Consider the following 27,241-nt stretch of genomic DNA (forward strand, 5'->3'; position numbering starts at 1 on the left):
ATTTTGATTTGAGATTTAGGTGGCATGCCTATCTTTGATATGACAAAGTAAAAGTTAATCCTGGCTTTCAGATTCATGTTATTAGGCATTGCACTTGTATGGTGGAAGTATAAAAGATGATTAGCTGATAAGGTGCCACTTTGGCTATCACCTCATGAAGTACTACATAGAACAGAGATGATTTTGGAATGTAAATGGATGACATATCGAGACTTATTGATATTTGAAAAAGAGGGATTTAAGATAAAGACAAAAGAACGAGTAAATGAAGGATTTGCTTGTGATTGGTTTAATTATTATAGAATTTTTGAAAGATTTAAACTTGTTAAAAAATTGTTTTCACAGGAACTAAATCTGAATTGGATGTTAATTTATATTCTGGAGTTGACCATTTGATTTCTAAAGTATATAAAATACTACTCAAGATGAATCTAGAAGATGAATATATTAGACTAGAGACTAAGACTAGATCATAAAATGGGCAAATATTTTTGGGTATAATGCTAGATAAATGGGAGAATGCATGGATGAAGGAAGTAAAATTTACATTAAATTATAGTGTAAAAGAAAACTTTTATAAAATGATATATCATTGGTACTTGTCCCCCGATTGACTAGCGAAAATGTATAAAGGGATTTCTAAAAAGTGCTGGAAATGTAGTCAAAATCCAGGTTTATTTTATCATATGTCTTGCAAATATATAAAAACATACTGGATAAACATAACAATGACAATGCAAAAATATTTAAGATACAAATATTAATGAAACCTGAAGCTTTTCTTTTATGGAAAAGCCAATTGAAAAACAATTTGGGGTTCTATTCCTTCACATGCTGACGGCTGCGAGGATTGTACTTGCCAAACACAGGAAAGAAAAAGAGATGCAGACTGTTGAAGAATGGATTTTGAAATTGACTGAATTAGCAGAGATGGTGAAATTAAGTGCTTTGATTAGGGATAATGGACTAGAGAACTACATAAGACACTGGAAACTGTTTGTGGACAGTTATATATGAAATATATATATATATTTCATATGCCTTGGGCTGATGGGGGTTTTAATCTGGGTTTTATTGAATTTCTTAATTTTAACTTGGACTTTTGTTTTAATCGTTTGTTTGTTCTATTTTAATTGTTGTGAGCCGCCCTGAGTCCTGTGGAGATAGGGCGGCATATAGGTCCCATTAAATAAATAAATAAAATAAATAAATATATAAAAATATAGCATATTTTTTGGACTCTAAGATACACTTCCCCCCCTCCTAAAGTGGGTGGAAATGTCTGTGTGTCTTATACAGTGAATGTTGCTGAAGCCCTGCCCACCTGCTGGCCCCCACCATTCGGCTTCTGCCTCCCAGCAATTTGCTTCCTTGTTTTGTGACCCAGGCCCAAATAGGTAGTAATCGACGCAAACAGTTCCAAAACAAACGGACTTTATTAGAACAGCTGAAAATTAATCTCAGTGTAGTCCAAACTAAATTAAAACAAACTCTTCATAACACAAATTCTTCAGTCTAATCACCAACCTTGGTATAATTAGGCAAACTGCCAAAGGCTTCTCTTGGCAAAAGTTCAAAAGCAGAAGATGCCAACAAGAGATAAGTGCAGCAAGACTATCAACGTTGTTTTCCGACAAAGAGCCCAAGAGCTATTGCTGGTCTTTTAAGCCTTATGGAAGGGGCCAATCATCTCTTGGCCCTACTCCTGAGTCGTCCTCTTTACTTTAGCTGCTCTTACCTTCTGGCAGCTCTTCTCATACATGTACTAAGAACAGGCTCCTCCTGTTCCTCTGCCTCTCTACTATCAGCCTCTGGAGGCTCCAGAGTCTGCACATCACTCCCCGGTGACCCTGGCTCTATCTCTGCCTCCGATGCAGAGCCCTTATCCAGGCCTTCCCCAGCCTCCAGGACTGGTCCATGTTCTTCCTCAGCCTCATCGCTGTCTGACTCTGCTGCCAGCTCCGCAGGCTGCTGGTGAACCACAACACCTTGCAGCAAACATCCTAGTCAGCTTCAGCACAGCCTGATTTAGCATGAGCAGCGAGATTGATGGTTGGATCTGCCTCCTGGAATATCTCCGATCAGCTATTCCAGGCTGTGGGGATCGCCACCGCCCATCGGGGCCGGCACCGCCCATTACAACCACCACAGTGGTGGGATTCTGCCGGTTCTAGGGGGTTCGGCCAAACCCTTTGTTAAATTGCTGGCTCGCCAGCTCCTTGCCCCGCCCCTCCGCACTACTATTTATTGCCAATAAATGGGGCAAGCGAGCCAGCAATTTAACAAACGGTTTGATGTTTTTTTGTAATTTATTGGCCCCGCAGCACACCGAACCGTTTGTTAAATTGCTGGCTCGTCCACCCCTCACCCGCCCCACCTCCCACCCATGTGGCGCCAGCCTATCCTAGCCAGGGGTAGACAGCTTGGCCGTCTCAGGAATTCTGGGAGTTGAAGGCCACAGGTTGCCCATCCCTTCCCTAGCCTGAGTTCCGCTGCCTGGGATCCACGTGGGCTGCCACGTGGTTCCCCACCGGCTCCGGACGCAAGAGAGCAGGATGGAGAAAGCAGCTTGCCGGAGAACACGTGAATGGCTCCATGTGATCTGCAAATCAGTGGCTGCTGCTTCTGTCCCCTGCTGCTTCTTGCCTGGGAGAGAAAAACTTCCAGAGCATTAAACAAAGGTAAAAGGGAAGCAGGGGGAGGGGGGAGAGAAGGAGAGAAAGAGGCTTTAATTTGCTTCACATCGGAGGCTGGAGACTTTTTGTTTTCATTTGCTGTGTTCCTCTTTCATGCAAAAAAAAAAAAAAGCCCGATCTGATCTGGAGCTGAATGTCATTAGAAGCAATGCTGTCAGCTTGGAGCATTTCATTTCAGTCTTCCAACTGGGCAATGAATTGAACCTCCTCCCCTAAAACAGATGCAATGTGGGTTGTTTGTTTGTTTTAGCAACGTGGATTGTTTTCCTAGGGCAGGGGTCTCCAACCTTGGCAACTTTAAGATTTGTGGACTTCAACTCCCAGAGTTCCTCAGCCAGCTTTGCTTTGCTTTGCTGGCTGAGGATTTCTGGGAGTTGAAGTCCACAAGTCTAAAAGTTGCCAAGATTGGGGACCTCTGCCCTAGACCATTTTAGGAGCAAAGTAGTGGGTTTTGCTGGCATTTAAGGAGGAAAGGAAAGGAAAGGAGGGAGGAAGAGAGAGAGAGAAAAGACAGAAAAAGAAAGAAAAAGAAAGGAAGGAAGGAAGGAGGGAAGAAAGGAAGGAAGGGAGAGAGAGAGAAAGAAAGAAAGAAAGAGAAAGAAAGAAGAGAAAGGCAGGAAGGAAGGACCACAAACCACGGCACTAGACGTGGTTTCAGAAGATGCTTTGAAACAGGATAGCAATCAAGGGCTGGAAGGGACCTTGGAGGCCATCTAGTCCAACTCCCTGCTCCAGCAGGAAACCTTATATCGTCTAGATTGTTTTGGTGCCTCCAACAGAGAGGAAAATTGCCAGAAAGGAAAAGGAGTTTACTAGGACAAGGCTGCCATGCGGAGGAAGGCAGAGATAGTCCTTGACTTATGACCACAATTGAGCAGAAAATTTTCGTTGCTAAACAAGAGTGTTGTTAAGTGAGTTTCACCACATTTTACTCAATCCATGACCTCTCCTGGCTCTAACAGTCATGTGCAAGCTAGATAGGGAAGAATATCTGAAGGTGTGTGTAATGTTCTAAATGTATAGAAGTTATAGTTAAATGTGTGGCAGAAAGTGGATTCTGGGTGTGTTTTTCCAAATATAGTAAGTGAGGTTGAATGTGTATAGTTTTAAAAGAGCTCTCTGTGTGTACATACACATACAGTATATATAGTAGGTAATGTATCCTTTTGTGTGCCTATATACACTCTCTACTATGTAATATGTATGTACACATATGGCATATGTACATAGGATTAAATAGTATATTTTAGATGTTCAGTAGTAGTAAATAAATAGACAGGGAAATTATATCTCGTTGAGGCCTTTGAGGTGAGGAGAGGCCAAGCACCCTAACCCTAACCCTTGACGTGAGTGATGTCAAGTTGGCCACGCCCACCCAGTCACATGACCATCAAACCACGCCCACCAAACAAGCCGCGCCCACAGAACCGGTAGTAAATGGATTACTCAGAGGGCTGAAAAAGTTATTTTTGACTGGTCCTCGCACTTTTGACCAGTCCTTGAACTTACGACTGTCCTCACATTTTACGTTTTGCGCCCTATCTTGTCACCGTGGTGAAGAGAAGTAGTGGTGAAATGACTGACACGGTTGTTAAGAATGCTGCACGGGCATAAATGTGAGGATAGTCATAAGTGTGAGGACCAGTCAAAAGTGCGAGGACCAGTCAGAAATGACTTTTTTCAGCCCTCTGAGTAGTCCCTATGCACATAGCCACGCCCACCCGGTCACATGACCAGCTAGCCACGCCTACAGTCATATGACCAGCTAGCCACACCTAGTCACATGACCAGCTAGCCACGCCCACCCAGTCACATGATTGCCAAGCCACACCCCCAACTAAGCCATGCCCACAGAACCTGTTGTTTAAAAAATTGAATCCCACCACTGAACCACCACCTATCGCCGCCTCCGTGCGCCCCATTTTTGGCCTCTGAGTGCTCCATTTTCAACCTCTGTGAATCCTATTTTTGGCCTGTTCCAGGCAGCGGTGATAGGTGGCAGCAGCGGCGATCCCTGCCGCCTGGAACAGGCCGAAACCAGGATGTGCGGAGGCCAACAATTGGGTGTGTGGAAGCTGAAAATGGGGTACACGGAGGCCAAAAACGGGATGCACAGAGGCCGAAAATGGGGCACGTAGAGGCAGTGATAGGTGGTGGCTGTGATGGGCGGCTCTGGCCCCAATGGGCAGTGGCGATCCTCCCCAAAAGCTAGGTACATCTTATAGTCCGGAGCATCTTATAGTCTGAAAAATACGGTATATATTTTGCATGTATATTTTGTATACACATACATACACAAATACATATATTTATAAAAGGGGAGAATAATTTATTGCTTTTTCTTTTCTTTCAGAACTCAGCCAGGGTGACATGTTATATGTTAAATTGACTACTTTCTTGAATTCATTTATTATATAGTGATATAATTCTGAGACTATTCTCCAAAAAATACTTTTATGTAATTAGCTTCTTTATTCCCCACTTTTGTGGTTAAAAACTGAAACTAAAGTATGTATCAGGTTGAAGATATATGTGGATAGTGATATTTCCTAGAAATAATCTAGTAAAATAAAATAATAACAAATGTATATTGTCCCATTAATATCAGCTTTAATTAGACCATGATTAGTTCCTAAAAATAAATCTACAATCCAACTTAGCTATCCAACAGAGGAGGCAGCAGAGAAAAAGAAATAAAATTTACAGGACAAGAAGGTTTCCTGCATTAGAAATTATGTACAACAAATATACATAAATTAAAATAATAATGTGAGAGGTGCTAGAAATTACTAATAACTAAGAGATGGTTGAAATAAGAACTGTCTTAAGTCTGTCACAGCTTATGTCATCAGAGTCCCTTGAGAGACTAAGAATCTTATTACAGACAATAAGAAGTACATTATTCTCTATATTATTACATTTTGCTATATGGCACTGCTGTGCTTCAACTGCAGCTTGACAAATCACAATATAGATGCCACTCTGAGACATTTAAACAGCATTGTCATGCTGAGTGCAAGCTACTTCCGCTCAGCCTGCTTGCTTCAGAATTCCATGGTGGATTCAGGAGCAGTGAACTGATCATATAAACAAAGAATTACAAAATGGATCATTACAAAAGGATAAAGGAAGAGGTTAATTCCCTGGGGACATTAATCTATAAGATATTTTGAGACAAGCCATATCTTAAAAAGAAAATAAGTGTATCTTAATTTATTCAGATTAGATAATGATGATGATAAAGAATCAGTCTTGTGAAGGAAAAATATTTCCTATGAGAAAATTCAGAAACAATTCTGTATCTTGGGATGGATTGTTTCATTCAATAACAAATGATTTATTTGTGGGAACTTTTTTTATCCACATGTCCTCATTAAGGAGCAAACATATGAATGCACAACATTATGAAAAAATAAATAATAAGTGGATGCTACAGCATTTTATATGAACTGTCTGTGTGCCTGTGTGTTTGTGTACAGGGAGATAGAAGATTTGTAAGAAAACTCAGTGGTTTGATTTAAGATATATTCAAGATGGGCCATATCTTTTAAATTTGTTCATTCTGAAGTAAGCCCATTATGTGAATATGCTGTAAAAGAAAGCAGGGAGGGAAGAGGAGGGGAAGGAATGGGAATGTCTTTGTATTATTTGGAGTATTTCTCTATGAATAGAATAGAATTCATTATTGGCCACGTATAATTCGACCCACAAGGAATTTGTCTTGGTGCATACGCTCTCCGAGTACATAAAAGAAAAGATACATTCGTTAAAGATAGTCATAGGGAAACAGTCAATATAAATCTTAAGGATACCAGCAACAAGGTCACAGTCATACAGTCATAAGTGGAAGGAGATGGGTGATAGGAACAATGAGAAGATTAATAGTAATGCAGACTTAGTAATTAGTTTGACAATGTTTTGTTTAGCAGAGTGATGGCGTTCTTATATTCTGTATATCTGTCATTTACATATATTCTATCTAAATGCAGTGCATATATAACATTCGACATGGTGACTCTGTGGTTTATTCCATAATATTCAAATATAAAAGCAACTTAATTAACTTGCTTCCAAGAAATAAAGACACTGGATCTTTAAGAGAAGAGAGCACCCACCTTACCATTAGCAAGACGGTTCTCTAAGACAACTGGTTTGATAAGTGGTGGGTTCCACTCGGTTCTGCCCGGTTCTGCCGAGCCAGTAGCGGTGACGATATGACGTCACCGAACCAGTTCTGCCCCCAAAGAATCTTCCTTATCAGGTACTAGAATATCTTATCCAGCATTTGAGTATTGTATCATTTCTCCCTGATCTACAAAATGGTAATCTCAGACAGCAAAACTATCTTGTGCTAACCTGGGAGGACAGAATATGCTTGCAGTTTTATCGAAATGTATATCACTGCATTGTAGAGCTAATAAGATGTAGGATATGACATCACAGGCTCCTTATTTTAGAAGACTTGGATCAAATTGTTAAGTTTTAATAATGGCATCTAATCATAAAAAGGAACCATTAACTAGGCATTCATATATTCTAAAGGCTTTTCTCAAGACACAGAAATTTCTGTAATGACGTACGATCAGCGGCTGCTTTAGCAATAGCTTTTGCGGCATTCTTCTGAAACTCAGTTAGAGTGGAAACTTCAGTAAAGGCCAGTAACTTTCTGAGACCCCCCGTCTCCTGGATTAGTTGCATAGTATCCACATCCTCAAGACAATTTGCCACAACTCCAAGAGCTTCTACATGTAGATCATTAAATTCCTATAAGTTAAAAAGAGGCAGGTATTAACATTGTAAGAGTGTTTAAAACTATTTTCTGTTTTCTGACCATATATTTTGATACGCCATATTCCCATAATGCAGCTGTCATTATTTATGTATATAAAAACACTGGTCTCATAAATTAATATGCTGTGACAGGACACCTTAATTGCAGAAAAACATTTTGACAAGTTCTCCCAAAATTTGATGTGTTCAGAAGGCATAGCTGGTGCAGAGTGTGGTGGCACAGGCAGTTCTTAGGGCCCTTGAGTGGTCCATGCTACCCCACTGCTCCGCAAGCTGCGTTGATTGCCGGTCTGCTTTCAGGTGCAATCGAAAGTGTTGATAATCATCTTTCAATCCCTGCATGATATGGGTCCATACTGGAGGTGGCTGACTAATAAAAATCCAACCCCCTTCCCCCATATGTCCAACTTCCTTCTTTGTCACCTTGTTTCCATGACTTTATTGCAGCCAGAACAATATAGAACTGAACATGCTTAAAACTGGATGTTAGGAGAAGGCCTTCTACCACTCATTATATTTCACAGCACTGTAGAACCAGTAGAATCCTTCAGGCTTTTGGGTTCTATCATCTTCCAGGCCTTGAAATGGACACCTAACATTAGAACCATCACTGAAAAGGTACAACAAGTAATAACCCTAACCCTTTGTGCCCTGTCCAGTATACACTTGAGAACCTCATGGTGGCCCGACAATTAATAATCCAAGAAATTAGCTGGAGAACAAAATAAAATACACCCTAAGAAAAATGGGAAAAGAAAAACAGCTAACACCTCTAGAGAGAAGGCACATGAAACCACAAGGTTCTACAGACTCCCTAAAATACACAAGAAGGGGATTCCCTTAGGCCCAATTGTGTCTCTACCTGGAACACCAATTTACAAATTAGCAAAATCCTGCAGAGGAAATTCAGACACCTGTTCAATGACTCAACCCACTCAATACACTGCCCAGAACAGTTTCTCCAATGTATCCAACACACCAAGATCAACAAGGAAGAAATCCTTTGACATCAGATCAGTGATGACTAACCTTTTCTGCACCAAGTGCCCAAAGCGTGTTTGTGCGTGAATGTGTGTGTGTGTGCCAGAACCCCCATAATGCAATGCGTGTGCAGCCCCTGAGCATGCAGCCTGCCCCCATGCGCTCCACCCATGCAAATGCATGCCCCCCGCACATGCCCCATCCCCCACATGTGTGGCAAATATCTGAAGGCCAGCTGGCTGGCGGGAAGCATGCGTATATGCACGTCAGAGCTGAACTGGGGTGATGGCTCGCGTGGCCATAGGTTTGCCATTACGGACCTAGATTGACATCGACCTGGCTAAACAAACCATACACCACCTACTCATTAAACACCACAGCCAAAAAATGATGCCACTACTGAACACTTCATGTCCAAAGAAAACATCATGAAACTCCTGGATCTATGCCAACAGATATTTCAAGTTCAATGGGAAAATCTAATACATGGTACCCCATTATGATCACCCATATCAGGCCTAAAAGCAGAAGTAGTTATGCAACAACTTGAATCCATAGCTTTAACCAACCATTCAACCAAAATTCTGGACACGTTATGGGGATGATACCTTCATCATCATCAAATGCTCCCAAATTGAAGAAACAAACCACCTACTCAATAACATATTCCCTGGAATCAAATTCACACGTGATGAAGAAAGAGACAGTAGACTCCCATTTCTCAACATCAACATAAGGAGACTAGACAACAGAGAACTGAAACCCATTGTCTTCTGCAAACCCATGTACACGAACCAGATACTCAGCTTTGCAAACAACCACCCTATTGCACACAAAAGAAGCTGTGTCCAGACCCTCTTCAGAAGGGCCAGGACACACTGCAGCACCACAATACTAAGAAGAGTGGAAGAGAAGCGAACGTTGTCTTACCTGAACGTTCCTTTTCAGCTCTCTGCGACTGCAATCCACCTCTGGGGGTTCTCTTCTTCCTCGCTTCCTATTGACTGGGTGATTCTTTTTAACTGTCTCTCCGTGCTGTGGCCACGCCCACCTTCCCATGATGCACCAGTCTTTGAACGAAGGCGTGACCACCTAGTAGGCAAATCAAATTTCAGAACAAGCCATATAAACTTCAAAACTCTGGAACCCGTAAAAACACAAGAAATCAGAAATCAACAGGGCGGGTGTGGATTGCAGTCGCAGAGAGCTGAAAAGGAACGTTCAGGTAAGACAACGTTCGTTTTCCAGCCCTCTGCTCCTGCAATCCACCTCTGGGATATACCAAAGTTCAAATCCCAGGGCGGGAAAAACTACTTGGACTCAGCCTCCTGGACCTCAAGAACACTTTGGAGAACACGTCGCCCAAAGGATGCTTCGGCCGAAGCATACGTATCAATTCGGTAATGTCTGATGAAGGGTGTCACCGAAGACCAAGTAGCGGCCCGGCATATGTCTGAAACTGAAGCCTGCGTAGCCCAGGTGGCCGACGCTGCCGCACTACGAGTAGAATGAGGTAAGATGCGGCTCGGTACAGGACGAGAACGTTGCTTGTAAGCTGTAGCTATGCATGTCTTAATCCACCTGCCCACTGTGGATGAAGAGATCTTTTGGCCCAAGGAAGGTGGATGAAACGACACCAGAAGAGCCTCAGTTTTACGGATGGATTCAGTCCTGCGAATATAACGACGTAGAGCCCTACGCACATCAAGGGTATGCCAGTCTTTTTCGCGTTGATGTTTCGGCGACGGGCAAAAATCCGGAAGGATAAGCTCCTGAGCCCGATGAAAATATGAGTTCACTTTAGGTAAGAATGCTGGGTCCAGACGTAGTATTACTGTATTAGGTTGAAAAATACAGAGATCTTTCCTAATCGATAGGGCGGAAAGCTCAGACACCCGTCTGGCCGAAGTGATCGCCAAAAGAAAGGTCAACTTGAAAGACAAAAACTTTAAAGGAATAGACCCCAAAGGTTCAAAAGGAGGGTACATCAAGGTCTGAAGGACAAGGGAAAGGTCCCAGGACGGGTACCTATGAACGACAGGTGGGCATAGGTTTACTGCTCCATGAAGAAATCCCTTAAGTAACGGATGCATAGACAAAGACGAGTATGGGGGACACCGAATAACCGTAGATAATGCAGCCGTCTGACGACGAAGGGTAGATGGTGACAACCCTTTGTCTAAGCCGGATTGAAGAAAGCACAGCACGTCCTCTATCTGGGCTGAAGTAGGGTCCACCAGGTTGGCCGCACACCAGCGACAGAAAGCCCTCCAGGAAGAGTCGTATATCCGTGAAGTTGACGGCCTACGAGAAGCTTGAATCGTACTTATGACGGAGTCGGGCAGTCGGTCCTTTCGCAATATAAGCCGCTCAAACGCCAAACGGCCAATTGGAGCCATTCTGGCTCTGGGTGGTCGATGACCCCTTGGCGTAGGGCGATGCGGTCTCGTGGAATCAGCCATGGTGGACGAGACGATAAGGCCACAAGATCTGCGTACCACTGTCGACGAGGCCAGTTGGGAGCCACCAGGATCAATTCGGCCCTTTCCTCCAAGAGCCTCCGAATTACCTGAGGAATCAAGGGAATTGGGGGAAAGGCGTACAAAAGCCCCTGGGGCCAGCGGCATCGCAGCGCATCGTGATCCATTGCCGACTGGCAAGGGTAACGAGTCACATATAGTGGAAGTTGAGCATTCGACGGACTGGCGAACAAGTCCACGACAGGCGTGCCGAATAGAAGGGTGGCTTCCTGAAAGAGCCTCGGATGCAGCTGCCATTCCGAGTGATCGAGACTTTGTCTGCTTAGCCAGTCTGCCCGCACGTTGTCTACGCCGGAGATGTGATCGGCTCTCAAGGAAAGAAGGTGGCGTTCCGCCCACCGGAATAGACTCTCCGCTTCTAACATCAGAGACCTCGAATGAGTCCCGCCTTCTTTGTTTACATGGGCCTTGGCTGCAATGTTGTCCGTGAGCACAAGGACGTGGTGACCCTCCAACTGAGATTGAAAATGTTTGAGGGCCAGGCGGATTGCTCTGAGTTCCAACAGATTGATGTTGTGGCCTCTTTCTGGAACGGACCAACGACCCTGCACCACCTGATGTTGAAGGTGGGCTCCCCAGCCGCGAAGGCTGGCGTCCGAAGTTAGAGTCATTCTGTGTTGAATCAGAAAGTGCGAGCCCTTGCTCACGGCTGATCCCATCCACCACCGAAATGACAGCCGAAGTTGGGGTGGAAGGTATACTTTGTGAAGGGAATCGCTGCGTCCCGAGCGCTGGTAAGGGAGCAGAAACCATTGCAGTGGCCTCGCGTGACGTCGTGCCCATGGAACAATTGAGAAGCACGACACCATCTTCCCCAGTAGTCGTGACAGCTGGAGAAGGGGGACGGAGCGATGAGACAGAACTTGACGTATCAGGTCTTGAAGACTTGAGATCCTGTCCGGCGATAGAAAAACCTGGCCCCGAATAGAATCTATCACCGCCCCCAAGTGCAGCAGTGATGTGGACGGGTAAATGTGACTTTTGGGAAAATTTATGGAGAATCCGTGATTCTGGAAGGCCATGATGACAAGATGAAGGTCTCGAGCTGCCTGACTCCTGGACGATGACAACACCAGGATGTCGTCGAGGTAACAGAGTACCCGCACCGGGATCTTTCGGAGTGACGCCGCCACTACAGCCACTAATTTTGTGAAGGTTCTTGGGGCGGAGGATAAACCAAAGGGCATTGCGCAATATTGATAATGATCGTCCCCAATTTGAAAGCGCAGAAACTTCCTGTGTGAGGGAGACACTGGGACATGCAGATATGCCTCCCTGAGGTCGACCGACTGAAGGAGGTTGCCACGACGAACCCCCCCCAAGATGGACCCCAGGGAGTGCATCTTGAATCTGCGATAGCAAATGAAAAGGTTTAGTTGTTTCAAGTTCAAGATGGCCCGACAACCCCCGGAATGTTTCGGGACGAGAAAGAGCGTCGAATAGAATCCCAAACCCTGTTGCTCCGGTGGGACCCTCTCTATTGCTCTGATGTTGAGTAAATGGCAAACTTGTTCCTGTAGCAAGCGGCCCTGTTCGGGAGAACGTGGCACAGGGCAGCAAATATGTCGAGAAGGCGGACATCCCAGGAACTCGATCGACAGGCCGGAAGACACCGTATGAAGGATCCAAGAGTCCGAGGTCGACTGCTCCCATTGATGGTGGAAAAGTTGCAGACGACCGCCAATGGGATCCTGTGACTCGCAGTCATTTCCCCCTGCGGAATTGACGGTATCCGACTCCTCGAAAGGGGCGCTTGGGACCAGATGGGTTCCTGGTTCTGTCACGAAACCGCTGGCGATCTGAGGAAAGGTCGGAGCCAAAGAATTGTGGACGTTGCGAATAGGCACCTCCAGACCCGGAAGTCGCCCGAAAGACTGTCTTTGATAATAAGGTGTATAACGTCTCTCAGGCCTGCGATATGAGGAAGTCAGCATAATCTTCCTCTTGTCCTTATCCTCGATAAGAACAGGATCAAGAGCGGAGCCGAACAGATTCGGAGCCTTGAAGGGCGCTGCCGCCAAGCGCCACTTAGCTTTGGCATCGGCCCTCCAGTTCCTGAGCCAAAATAAACGACGGGAGGTAATAGACGAGGCCAAAGCCCTGGACGTAAACTTCACAGAATTCAAGGAAGCGTCGGCCGAATATTCCGTCGCTGCAACAATTTTGTTTATGTCTTGGTGGAGACGTGTGTCTTCTGGCGGTAGCCTATCCTGGAGTTGCCTCAGCCAAAGCAGCGTCGCTCGGTTGAAAAAAGAAGTGGCGGTCGCGGTTTTGATTGCCCATGCCAGGGCTTGATGTTCTTTACGAAAGGAAAGCTCAGACTTCCTGTCCTCCGATTTCAATCCGTCCAGTGCATCCGTTGACAGTAAGGACGAGGAGGATAGGTTGGCAATGGGAGTGTCCACCACAGGTACAGACAGCAAGGCGTCCAGTTCTGGTGCCGCACAATACAATTTTTTATCAATGCTATTGGGGCCCGTGGACGAAGCAGGTTGAGACCAAGGAGCTTGCAGCACGTCAGAAAAAAGTTGAGGACAGGGGATGAAGTCTCTGCCCGGTTTGGAAGATGAGAACAAGGCCTCGTGTGGGGTCGACGTGGACGCGGTCTCAGATGTTGTAGACGAAGAAACAGACATGTTTGTGATCTGACGTGCCTTATGTAAAAGAGATTTGAACAATGAGGGCCTGAACAGCCCCGTAAAGGCAAGAACATCCGGGGTGAGGCCCTCATCCTCTGAAAATTCTAAGTCCTCGACCGCATTATCCCCATAATCAGAATCATCCGAAGAATCGGGTGCCAAATGGTGGGAGGGCCTCTGAGTTGGTGCCATAGGAGGCTGAGGCCTCTGATGAGGAACCGTCGGAGCCAGCGGCATGGGCGGATGTTGAATTCCTGCGGCCCACAGGGAGGACAAGGCATTAGACAGCAACAACTGCAAGTCCATCTGGGAAGACGACAATTGCCCATCAGTCCCGCGCAGTCCAGCGGCGGTTGGTGTAAAAGTTGCCTCAGGACGAGAAGTAGGAGGGGGAGCAGGGTGGAGCAAGCCCACCGAAGAAACATCAGGTAAGGAGATTGAAGCTCCTTTGGACAGGCGTCCAGAAGGACTTGGTTGTGGCGGATCAGGCGCCTGGGCTCTGCCGGGTGAAGAAGTCAAAGGTGCTGTAGCCTGGCCCATTGGAAAAACTGAAGCCAAGGTGGCCTGTCTGGCCTTGTCATATTGGCGCTCCAAAGCCCTGTGGCGTCGCTGCGCATCTTTATCCGCCGCAGCCGAAGATCTAGGCTGGCGGGAGTCCTCAGAAGCAGATACGACCCTGCCGTGAGATTTGGACTTGTGTTTGGCCGGAACCCTAGGTGGGCTAGGCTCATGCTCCTCATCCGATGAAAAATAGGCATCCGCCATTATTGAAAAATTCAAAAATATTTATTTATTTATTATTATTATTATTATTATTATTTTTTAATATATAGGTCGTTCTAGTGAAAAAGGTACTGAAAAATAATATTTATGAGAGTTATTGTCTTTCTTTTTTGTTGTTGTTGTTTTTTTCTTTCTTTCTTTTTTTTTTAATATAAACAAGAACGAACTGAACTATATACACCAAGGCACCCCTAACTGCGAGGGTAGCCTAAAGCCAGCCCAGCCAAGCTATCCTTGACAGGAGAGACAAAGGCTGAAAAGGGCGTTTAGGGAAAAATTACCAGATAACGTCCAGCCGCTAATTCACAAAACGCCAGACGGCTGGACCCCTTGAGCCTGTCAGCAACAACGGCCCTTAATGGACTACCATGCAGCCCCAAAATGGCGCCCGTTAATTTCCGCCGCCAAAAGGAAGTTACAAAATGGCGCCCGTTACTTTTCGCCGCCAAAAAAGGAAGGCACAAAATGGCGGCCGTGAAACGTCTGGCGGCAGTACAGACGGCTGAATAACAGTCCAAACGGGCTAAGAAGAACTTTCCCCAGACGCCGCCCGAAGGACGGACGTCAGCGAGTCTCACCACCTTTGAAGCCGACGCTCTCCAAGGCGCTAGAGGCTGTAAAAAAGGCGCCGATGCTGGCGGGGCAGCTGAAACCCCGAGCGGCAACTTCAAATTCAGACGATCAGAGCGCAGCAGTGGGCAATGACAGAATACCTCAGAGGCCGCAGGGCAAACCTTGCGGAGCACTCCGGAGCCGCCCTAAGAGAGCCAAATTCAAAAGTAAATAGTAATTGGCGTGGGGAAGGGAATGCGACAAACGCAAACCCCCGCTCACCACACCGGCGGCTAGAAAGAAGAGAGGGAACCGCCCCGAAGGGCCGGTAGCCCGAGCTGCTGTCAAAAGAAATTGTTTCCTGGGCGGAGGACGGGCTGTATCCCCAGGCACGTAACTCTCGCCCGCAGCTCACCGACAGAGGCTCTCACCGAAGAAACAAAAATACTAAGAAAAATAAATAAAAAACCTAACGCAAGACTGCTAAATAGACCAAAAAATCCGAGCACGAAGAGAAATGCACACCAGTCAGTCAGCGACTGAGTGAAAAGACTGGTGCATCATGGGAAGGTGGGCGTGGCCACAGCACGGAGAGACAGTTAAAAAGAATCACCCAGTCAATAGGAAGCGAGGAAGAAGAGAACCCCCAGAGGTGGATTGCAGGAGCAGAGGGCTGGAAAAAAAGCTGTTTGAAGTCTTTCTCCGTAACGGGTATCCAAAAAACTTCATATTCCAACACACAGCAACCAAACCACTGTACACCACACAGCCAATCATCATGCAAAAATTAACCCTACCATACACAAAAAGGGTGTTGGAAATGACAGCCAGAATCCTCCAACCTCTAGGAATAGCAATAGCCCACAAACCCACAGCCACAGTCCACCAGGAATTATCCAGAACCAAAGACAAGATACAGAATGATGAAAAAAACAATATAATCTACAAAATCAACTGTAACCATTGCAACCAATTTATGTGGGACAAACATCACATCAATCAAAAACCAGGATCTACAAACATTAGCTGGCCATCAAACACCACAGTCCCAAATCCTTAATCTCTTACCCACACTGATAGCAAACAACACCAGTTCGATTGGAGAAAAAATCATCAGTTACGCTATTACCCGCCACACTCATAGGTTTATCAAAGCCTGTCACATTACACAAGCAATTTCATCAACAGACATATTGACGTACAACCAGCCTACGAACCCCTTAGAATCCAAATCAACTGCACAGCTAACCAGAGACAGCACTGACCCTCAACCAACCCATGCAACTTTCCCCACCAACAGTTCACCTCCCAATGATCCTGATCTGATGTAACCTCCCTATCACAAGACCCATCACAAGACTCTCACTGATGACTCACACCTGACTCAAGTGTGACTCAAGTGACTCAAGACTGTCACTTGACACACCCATACCTGAAGCCCTTATAAACAGAAGAACACTAACGCTGACATCCCCTAAACTCCACTGAAGATGTTACCTAGCCTGGTAACAAAATGTCCAGAAACCAACCCACAAGCTTGGAGAATGAACTTTCACCTGCAATTAATGTTTTCTGGCCAAGATCTGTTTAATTTGTGCATATTTTAATCTTGTATTTTATATTTTAAATGTTATATCATATACTATACCTTGTTTTAATTGTGATGCTTCTGACATGAATAAACAAACTAACATCTGCATATACGATTAGGTCAAATCATGGTTTGCTGATAAATTCCTATATAATTCTAATGAATCTCATACATTCACAAATAAATTATATGGTGATTTTGTGTAATATATAAATCAATCAAATAAAATTGTATAAAGTATTATGCTAAACAATCCTCTGATTGAGAAGATATCCAAAATGTATGGATCTAATGAGGTATGCAAACACTGTTCATTCTAGAGGTCCTCTCTAGCCTGAAGAAGCCAAGAGAACATTATTCCATATAAGAAAGCACTCATTTTATCTGAAGAAAATCTGCTTATATCTATTTCATTCAATTTATAATTAGTTTAGCTGACAATATTACTTTAATCGATTAAACAAATAAAATATCTTATTGAACTCAAAAGTCTTCTTTAATTAACCAAGAACACCCCCCCCCCAAACTTCCCTTTTAACAAAAGTCATTTTGTTGACACATGTCATTTCTTCATGTGTAGGAGAACAAGTTTTCTAACGTTCATATTAAGTACTGCATTTTTTCATGTGCAATTTCTCCAGTTTGAATTGATTAACTGACTAAAATTCATATCTTTGATGTCTTCAAGGATACCTTAGTTTCCAGTATCTTGAAAAGATGATCTAATCCTTGATTTTCTCTTAGCATCACTCTTGTTTCTCTATCAATGGTAATGGCACCTAAAGTTTTGAGTGCTAACAACTGAATAACTGGGTAGTCAGACTTCAGAAGTTCCAACAAAGGAGGAATTACATTTAATTCGCGTACTGCAGCACGACTTTGAAAATCCTATATTTAAATATCAAATAAAAATAATATGATTAGGGAAAAAAACAATATAAAGCACAATATAATTATGACCTTTACAAAATTTGAAGTTAGTTCAAATACAGTTTAAAGACATTTCTTCAACAGATCAAGTATTGAGTTCCATGTGTCACAAATTATATATTATACAGAACAAAACTCAGAAATGTTTAGCTTACAAATATTTCATCCATGATAAACTTTACCAGAGAAAATTTCTAATATACGATATTGACACAAGAGGAATAAAAGAAATGCAGCTTGACTATTTCATATTTGTATGTATTTTCATATCTCTATTTTCTTGTTTTTTAAATTAGCTAAATGTTTTTAAACTGCCTTGCTAAACTTTAAACTTTTTCTGATTGTGCAACATTAAAATAGTAAAAGTTACTGGTTAGTATCGTACAACTATAAGTTTTAAAAAGCCATTTTTTCTGTGCATTTTTCTCTACAATTTCACTTATCAATTTAAACAAGCACCAGGTGCAGTTGTCCTGATATACCTTACAATAAGGATAGATAGCCGAAGAATGGAAACAGCAAAATGTGATTCAGAATAAAGACATGCTCTGGTGCCCTAGAAAAGATTGAACTGTGAATTGAATTCATTACAGAGTTGATTCACTTATAACTTGGTCCACAACCCTGTTCAATTGGAGCACTTGGATTTAAGCCAATTTGGTACCATTTAAATCAGGAGAGCTAAAGTAACTTAAGTCCCACTGTTTCAGCTTCACTGGATTGTAGATTGGGCTATTAGACTTTGAAAAGAGCTCTTCTACCAATTTACTATTCTTTTGCTAACCAGCATATGGTGACATTAACACTGATTGTGAAAGTAACCAATTACAATAACCTTCCCCCCTTCTGAAAAGAAGCTGTCAAAATCATTTACTAAGAGTTTAAAAGGTGCAAAATCATTATGCGTTAGGCAAGAATAATGCAAAAATAATACTTCTTATTCCAAATAGTCATAAATGGACATTTTTATAGCCTTTTATAGAACTTAAACATTATTCCAGACAATGAAAAGACAATAGGTTTTATGCATTCTTCTACTGGAAATTATTTCTTTTATAGGTATTTAAATGGAGCATGTTCCAACCTATACTAAACACATTTAATTAACAAATTTAATCAGAATCAATGAGACTTGCCATTTAGTAAATCACCCTAATTCATTCAAGAGACATCTGACATCCAGCTCTTGCCAGCTGAAAGCAGTAAAACTTTTGTGAGCAAATTCAGATCTGTGGGCATAGTGATAGCATTAATCATATTTTACCAAGGATGGGAAACAAAAACATGAATGTTTCTCAATGTTTCTTATAAGCCCTCTTATTTTCCTCCTAACTTACTTATGATCAACAGTCTAATGGATTAAAATAATGACATCAGCTGTGTTAACTGGCAGGGGGAATTCATCAAGCAAACCAGCTCATGTCAGTATGAGGAGATATGAGGAGGAGGATGCATTTAAAAATAAGATGGCAGGAAAAGTTGGGTAAATAAAATGTGGATTGAACACAAATCAGCATCTAATATCAGATTCATTTATAGAAGAAGACATTAGATTCTAATGAAAAATGGAAGGAAATCATCACCTGCACTAGATTATAGATGCATTCCACACAATTCTTCTTAACATCAGGATCAGGACTTCCTAGCAGTCGGATAAGAGGCTCTAGTCCACCTTGCTCAAATATTTGTACTTTACTGTTATAATCAACTGACATATGTACGAGACAAAGGCTAGCAAACTCATGGATGACAACATCTTCTACAAAATATTTAAAAATGACAATGATCAAACATTATCCAGTAACAAAATGTTGATATAATCAATTAAAACCAGACCATAATTATTTTCAAGATTTTAAAAATAAATGGGAGCATATATTTATTTTAAATTATCCAAAAGATTACAATCCTACAAAAATACAGTGCCAAATGGGAACGGAAAGTTTCTGTTTTCATTTTTGTATTTATGCTATAAAAACAATGGTAATTGTTTTTATAGACTCTTATACCATGTAAGTTATGTTGATTTTATATTTTAGGTAAGCTTCTGATAGTCTTTCAATTGCAGAAACAGAAATTGAGAAACAAATAAAAAAATAACTTGAAAAGTAAAGCCATGATCATGAGTATGTGGAAATCGCCTTGTGAGACAGGAGGAAAGACAAGAAGAGGCAGCCATCATGGCTGCTGTGAAACTGGGGCAGCACTGGCAACAAAGAAAGTGCAGGAGCGGTGTAGATGGACAGTGTCTGGAGCTGGGTGAGAAGATTCCTTTTTTATTTAGACCCCAACTTTAAAATGGGGGGGGGGGGAAGAGAGAAAATCCAGGAAAACAGACTCTTAGAACTGTTTGTTAAACCGGTGAACAATTATACAGAGAAAAATTTTAGACCCGAAAGAAAGGAACTAATGGGAGAAGAGCTAAAGATTTTTTTAAAACATAGAAAATTGGATTTTCAAACTGGGTAGGCATTGTTTTGGAAAGGCATCTTAAAATGCTGGAACTATCTACTTGAATAATTGACTTGGCTTCTAAAAACTGAATTAAAATTGGATTAAATAACTTTACATTGAAACCTAAACTGAGGGTGCCACCTACTGATGAATGAAAAATATACCATAGCCCTACAAGCCTGGGAAAGTTTCTGATAAGAGAAATAAACAATACTCATTTGGAGGACTGTGGTAATACCTACTGTTCTATAATTATCTACTTTATGATTACTGGAGACTCAACTGTGGGAATAAGGAAGACTCTTAAGCAAAGTTAAGTGACTTCTGATTTTTGGAAAGCTTCCTGGACTATCTAAATGGAACTGATTGAATAATCCTGGAAAGAACTACAAGCATTGTACTTTCTAAGGAGCAACATTAGGCTTGAATATATTGTTTTCGGACTATTGTAAGAGTGGGACTTACTAAAATAAGACAAGATGCTTCATCGGGGGGAATAAGTGAAATTTCAAAAGAAATGGCATTGATGTTCCAAAGCATTAAGGACATTTTGACAAAGAATTACAGAGAGATAAAGAACCTAATGCAGGGCATAAATGGGAAAACAGAAAACACTCTGCAACTGATAATGAATGAAAACCAAAGACAGAACAGACATATTAGCAAATAAAACTAGAAGATGAGAAGGAGAAGTTTATTATTGCTTTATTTGCTTTATTAAGATAATAATGACTGATGAAATAAACCAAGGGAAAAGTACTTTAAGAGATTTAAAAATAGAATTGGATAATCAGGAGATACTTTTGAAAGGGAGATAGGGGCCTGGGTAGATACTTTGGAGGCCTGGCAGCTTAGAAGGATAAAGATGGGAGAAATGTTTAGACTGAACAGTGAAAGTATAGATTTAGATGGAGACAAGAATCCAAGAGAGGAGTATGGGAGGCAAGCTAAAAAATGAATAAGAATTAAATATTAAAGTGGACAGAAGAGATGATGGATAGAAAGGATTTTTTTCCCTCTCTTTTATTTAATATAATGATGGCCTGATTAAAAACTAGAATAGAATTAGAAATAAGAATACACACTCTCATATAAAGTAATATCTAGAGGGAAAGATTAGAGGTTGAAAGAGGGCAGGACTATGTAAACTCAAATAATATTGTGATTGGCATTAAAATGGAACATTGAAATATTGAATAACTACTTTAAAACAAATATGTATATTAATACTAGGATTTCATAAATTTGATTAATATAACCATTAATATTATAATTGACATTTGTCCCAAAATGAATGATACCCAGACGCTGCACTGTTCATGTATTGATGTTGATGTATATTCTAAAAATAAAAATCCAAAAATCTTTTTAAAAAATGGCCAAGGGCAAAAAAAAAAAAAAAAAAAACCAATGGGAGTGGTTGCAACTTCTGACTTCCTGCCAAATTGCCTGTGGTGGAACTAGTCCACCCTGCCTTTAAGGCAGGACTGATCTACTTGATCTCCAGATGCTGGGAGTGTGGGCAATATACCTGGCCCACAGAGGGCTAATACAAAACTGATCTACTGAAAATCTGGTCAGTGGCACAACAATGTGGTAACATAGAAATGACCACAAATTTGCTGAATTTCAATCCCACAGGAGTTACGGATCCTAGCTTTGGATGCATTCTGTAGGTTAGCCCATTTGAGTATCTTGATTCAAAAATAATTGCCGTATGATGCATTGTTTTGCCCAGTTAAAGGTTACAGCACAAGAATTTTAGTTGTATATTCAATAGGTGGTTGGTGCTTCTTGTCTGGACTATCTTGAAGGACTGAGACTATGTGATTGAAGCTCTATGTTTTTTAATGTGTGTTGTGGCATAAGAGGGGCATCAATCATACGGCTGAAGCTGCTACTTAGAATTTTTTCACCTTCCCAGAAAATAAGATAAGCAAGAATTTACCAAAGAGATGCTGCAAGTTACCTTCTGGTGCCAGACGAGCTATGAATGCACTTGTGACATCAAGCTGCCGTAGTGATTTCTTCACATCATCTATAATGAAGGACATAAAGCAATATATTCTATTAATTGAAGGAATACAGTATGCTGTTATGACTAATAATGCAGAAATAATACTATTGTTTCATCCTGTAGAGAAGATGCAATATTAAAGACTTGGTCTGGAAGAATAACAGAAATAGACTATGTTTCATTTACAATTGACAGGAAAAAATGTATTTCATGAAATCAGTAAAACTAAAAAGCAAACAATTTCCAAAATTGAATTATGTATCTTTTGTTTGCCAAGCATGAGACATATTTCATCAAAGAATGAAGGACAATGACTAATTTTGGCAAAATTTACTGATGCCCCTTTTAAATAGCAATTTGAATGGATTATGCATTTATTTAAAAATAATCAATGTAGTTTTTGTTCAGCAGATATCATCCTATTTATAATGACACTCTTAATCTTACAGTGCTTTAGTTTCAGGAATAATTTCACAAGTTATAAAATACTTGTCAAAAATTCAATATATTGTATTGAAAATCCATATTTTTCATCAAATCATATTTTAAAGCCAACATAACATTTTTGTATGTCCTCACTATGTGTATACTTCCTGCTGTTCTCCTGCCTCTGCTACATATTTGTACATGGACATAAATGTGATAACCTCATGTAAAATCCAGTGCTGGTAAACCTCAACTTGGGGTGAAGAAATTCCTGATTAGCAAAATCTTTGCCTGATGGCAGCTTAGTGCCACTTATGTCCTGGAAGCTTGATTATTTTGACAGATTGTCAAATATTGCTGCTAGCTTTTTACAACATTAATAAATACAAGGAAATAAGCAACTTATTACTTTCAGTTGTAATTAAATTAAAGCTTACCCCAAATAAAGTTCAGATTTCACCCTGCTCTTGCCTACTTTCTCACTTGGCTATGCCCACTTCTTGGAATGAAGCTTGTAACAGGGCTCCTAAAGGCCAGGACTGCTTATGCTGAAGAAGTTGCACACTCAATTTACTTGATAGTAAATTCCTCAGGTATTGTACACTTTTGTTCTCTCCATATACCTTCTTTACATTTTTTTTCTCTTTTCAGAACAAAGGTTATTCCATTATTATAATAGAACAGTTCAAAGTTAAGTTTGTTAAACTCAATTAACTATTTTTAGTGTTGCTTAGCAGAAACATTAGACATACAACAATTTCATAGTTTACATCAGTTTAATATGTGTTAACGGTTTCACAATGCATAACACTGCCCATGTTTCTAAAGGGAACTCTTACTATGAGATGCCATGATTCCGACTACCATGGTAGCATTTCTGCGAACAGTGGGATCTTCATGTGTAACTAATTTAAATAAAGGTTCTAATGCTCCAAGTTCAAGAAGTGTCAGTTTGTTTTCTTCACCTAAAAAGCAATTGTTAATTACATTTAATTTCAAATTTCCCCAATAACAATTATAATAACAACACAGTAAGCTTTTGATTTAACAGACCAATGGGGAAAAGTGTCCAAAAAACAAAACAAAAAAACTTATTAAACCTGAATACATTTTATACAAGTCTTTTATATATTTTATGCATTTTCTGTAAGTGTAAAATGCATATGGGATTTTATACATGGACAGAATGGTAGTAGAGACAGATTCTGTCCACTGCAACTCAGTTTGTCCAGTAAACCCCTTAAAATGAAGATTTACTGTAAAAATAGTAGTAACTGTAGAAGAAGAAAAATACCAATATTAAAGGATGAACTACCCTGAAACAGAAAAATGTTATATGTGTCTGTTAAGGTCACATTTTTTTCTCTGCAATGATCCAGCAGTAACCTAGCTAAGGCACATAGGTGATAATAACATGCATGAATAATCGTAATTAATAATAAACTGAAGAAACAGTGGACCACCTAGTTAGTTGCTGCAAGAAGATTACATAGACTTAATTACAAACAAATAGCATGACAAAGTAGCAACAATTGTGCATTGAAATATCTGCAAGAAATACCATTTGCCTGCAAGCAAAAACAAAATAGACAAAGTAATAGAAAATGAAGAAGCTAAAGTGCTCTGAGATTTTCAAATTCAAACAGACAAGTATCTGCCATGTAACACTCTAGTTTTAACAATTGTCAATAAAAAAAGACAAAATAGTCTGGAGAGTGGATATTCAGTACCTAGAGATAGCAGAATAGAAAGAACTGGAGAAAATCACAAAATGCAAAATGCAAAAATTTGCAAAAAGAAACAGAGCAAAAGAAAGGAAAGATAATACCAATAATAATAGGTTACTTGGGTGCAAAAAATCATCAGTCAATTGGAAACGACACTTTTTTACTTGGAAAGCTTATGCCATGCAATGATATGTTTAACACCATTATTCAATAGCATCTCCCTTTTTTAAGTCAATAGATGGACAAAAATGGTCTAAACATCTAGCTGACTGCATGAAAAACTATAATATTTTTTACTTGGTTTACTTGGTTTTACTTGGCAATAGCTTATATCTTGCAATGGTAGTTTTAACACCATCAAATAACAATATAGAGGGTCAATTTGGTTTAGTGGTTAAGCCACTAGGATAGAAATAGGGAAACCATAAATCCCACCTTAGGAAAGAAAGCCAGCTGGGTGACTTTGAGCCAGTCACTCTCTCTCAGCCCAATGCATCCCACAGAGTTATTTTTGTGGGGAAAATGAGAAAGGAGTATTAGATATGTTCTAATTATGTTCACAATTAGAAATGTTTTATTTATAAAAATAATGTGGGACATAAGCTAACAAACAAACATCTACCTCTCCCAGATCCTTCAATAGGTGGATATAAATGCCAGATTCAGTCTAAGTATCTGGCTGAATATGCGACCAACCATAATAATCTGATTTGATTTTCCTTGCTGTTCTTTATCTGGAAGAGGTTGCTTTTATGTCAGAAGCTCCCATAACTTACAGTTTTATATTACTCTATGTAACTCTATATAATGTCTTGCATAGTGCTGGCACATAAATATTAAATAGGAATAGGAATGATTCATATAAGTATTTAGTACTCATTAATAAACAGGTGGAACATGATAAAAGAAGAACAAACCTTTTAATGCAAATTTATACAGAGCTTCGCATCCTTTATATAGCACTTCCTCTTCAGGGGAACTGAGCATCAGTACCACTGTTGCAGCTTTTTTGCTTTCAACTGACAAAGGATCAAACTAGATCAAACAGTAAGGATATTAATATAAGTCCGTGCTATAAAGTTCAGAGCCATAGGTATTTACTGATAAATATAAGGCAACCATTGAATATATCTTTTGAAATTACAGTATATAATAATATATTTACATATATATTATACTTATAAAAATATCTAACAGGAAGGATTCAATTGTTCATAACTTTAATGGCAATTTAATGGCTTATAAGAAGGTTCCATTTTCCTTTCCCTTATTCTCCATGCAAGGTGATTTTGGAAACAGAAGTCTGAAATGCATGCTTGCAGTGGGCTATTGAAATGTGATTGGCCTTGGCCACAGATACCCTACCTCTAAAATATGGATGAATAAGAGATGAACAATAATTATACTTGAAAAAAGGAATTCAAATTCCATTAATTCAGCATTTAGCTTAGAAATTTCCTGCAAACAACCTCTTTATCATACTCATCGGAAATCCAGTGAGCACATATAATAGAGTTTTGGAAATTGTAATGATATACATCAATCAGTAATTCTGAAAAAGAGATAGCAATGAAATGGACTCTGTGACATTAATTCTAAGATTTTGAGATCAATGAGTTTTTAAAGGAAGCAACATTTGTTGCTGATCTGGCTATAGGCAACAAACCTAGCAAGAAAGCACTTACAGTTTTGATCAAACATAAAAAATTCAATTATGAAATACGATGTACATAGACAATTTTTACTGAAATACACTGTAATATATTTTACTCAAGTAATTCCCTGCATCCTACATAAAAGGGTCAGAAAAGCCAAAGATAACAGCATTGTACATGATTCAGTGAAGAGCCCTGCTCAGTGTACTAAAAACAGGTTACTAGGGATGCAAAAAGTCTGAAGAAGAAAAGAAAAGAAATAGTACAGGAAAAATGCAATTGTATTACAAAACCCTGCAGTGCACTTTCATGTGGAATCCATGGACCACACTGATCAGATCAACTCAAAAAGAACATTCCTATCAAGTGGGGAAAAGGATATCAAGCATGACAACTGAGATGACAGAAATTCTCAGAAGTTTTCGTTTGAAAACTCCTATTTGTACCAGTAATAATAGCCTCAAAGGCAACTTAAGAAATAATGGAATCAGATGGATAGGCTGAACAGGCTATACAATTTTCTTTTCTTTTTTTTAATGATATAAAGTTCAGATATGCTACATAAGTGAATCATAGTGTCATAGAGCTGAAGAGCTATTTAGGCCACCAGGTCCAACCCCCTGTTCAGTGCAGAAATCCAAATTAAGCAACCCCAACAAATGGCTGTGGAGCTATCGCTTAACTATATCTAGGAAAGGAAAGCTCACACTCTCCTTTGGTAGTTGACTCCTTTGTTGAATCGCTCTTACTGATAGGAAGTACTGCCTTTGTGCATTTATGACCATTATTCTGTACAATGGGACAACAGAAAATAGGATTTGACCTAATTCTGTGTTACATACTTTCAGTTGTCTTATCTCAGGGCAAAACCTCCCTAATTTTCTTGCTATGTCCTTGCTAGAATTAGCTTCAGTCCCTCAATTATCGTCAGTGCCTTTCTCTACACCTGTTTCAATTTGTATCCAATGTGCCCAGAATTGGATACAAAACTCAAGGTTTGGATCTGACGGATACAGAATATAGTAGACCTATTATATGATCCAGAGACTATATTTATTGTGATTTAGCCTGTAATTGCACTTATCTTGATCCCAACTAATGTACAACTTGAGTTTGTCTCACAGCTGAATGGATTTTGATTTGGGTCTCGAGGCACATTGCAATCGTCAAATCACTTCTTACTAGATATGTATAGGATTGAAGACAAAAAAAATATAGAGGCCAACAATAAATAAATATATTTGGGATATAATAATTATGAAAATACAGCGAAACTGGATTTTAGAGAATATAGAATACATCTTATAGAAAAAAGATAAATAAGCTATATTATAGATTCAGTAGTAAGATATTAATTACTAAAATAGTTGAAAGCATTTATAATTGTGCAATTCCTTTTTCTTTGTAAGCTTTCTTTGTAATGCCGGTATTGAAGGGAGATAAGAATAATCAACTGTTC

The 27,241-nt window shown here is 40.5% G+C and overlaps 1 protein-coding gene across 13 annotated transcripts in view; it reads right to left on the reverse strand.

Moving 5' to 3' along the window:
* Positions 1-27,241, reverse strand: part of ARMC3 (armadillo repeat containing 3) — a 117,096-nt gene that overhangs the window by 29,965 nt on the left and 59,890 nt on the right. For 7 of the 13 annotated variants that reach the window (XM_060685034.2, XM_060685059.2, XM_060685048.2 and 4 more), the window contains 6 exons: positions 25,045-25,162; positions 23,240-23,365; positions 21,906-21,995; positions 19,087-19,262; positions 17,267-17,461; positions 7,277-7,460 (listed from right to left, as the gene is read on the reverse strand). In XM_060685034.2, the coding sequence (XP_060541017.1) occupies positions 7,277-7,460; positions 17,267-17,461; positions 19,087-19,262; positions 21,906-21,995; positions 23,240-23,365; positions 25,045-25,162 (889 nt within the window). The remainder of the gene's footprint in view (positions 1-7,276; positions 7,461-17,266; positions 17,462-19,086; positions 19,263-21,905; positions 21,996-23,239; positions 23,366-25,044; positions 25,163-27,241) is intronic. The other 6 variants (XM_087892807.1, XM_060685038.2, XM_087892809.1 and 3 more) reach the window with 1 other exon arrangement.

Source organism: Pantherophis guttatus, chromosome 4 (assembly GCF_059756535.1).
Source record: "Pantherophis guttatus breed Tessera chromosome 4, ASM5975653v1, whole genome shotgun sequence".
In the NCBI taxonomy this organism is placed as follows: domain Eukaryota; kingdom Metazoa; phylum Chordata; class Lepidosauria; order Squamata; family Colubridae; genus Pantherophis; species Pantherophis guttatus.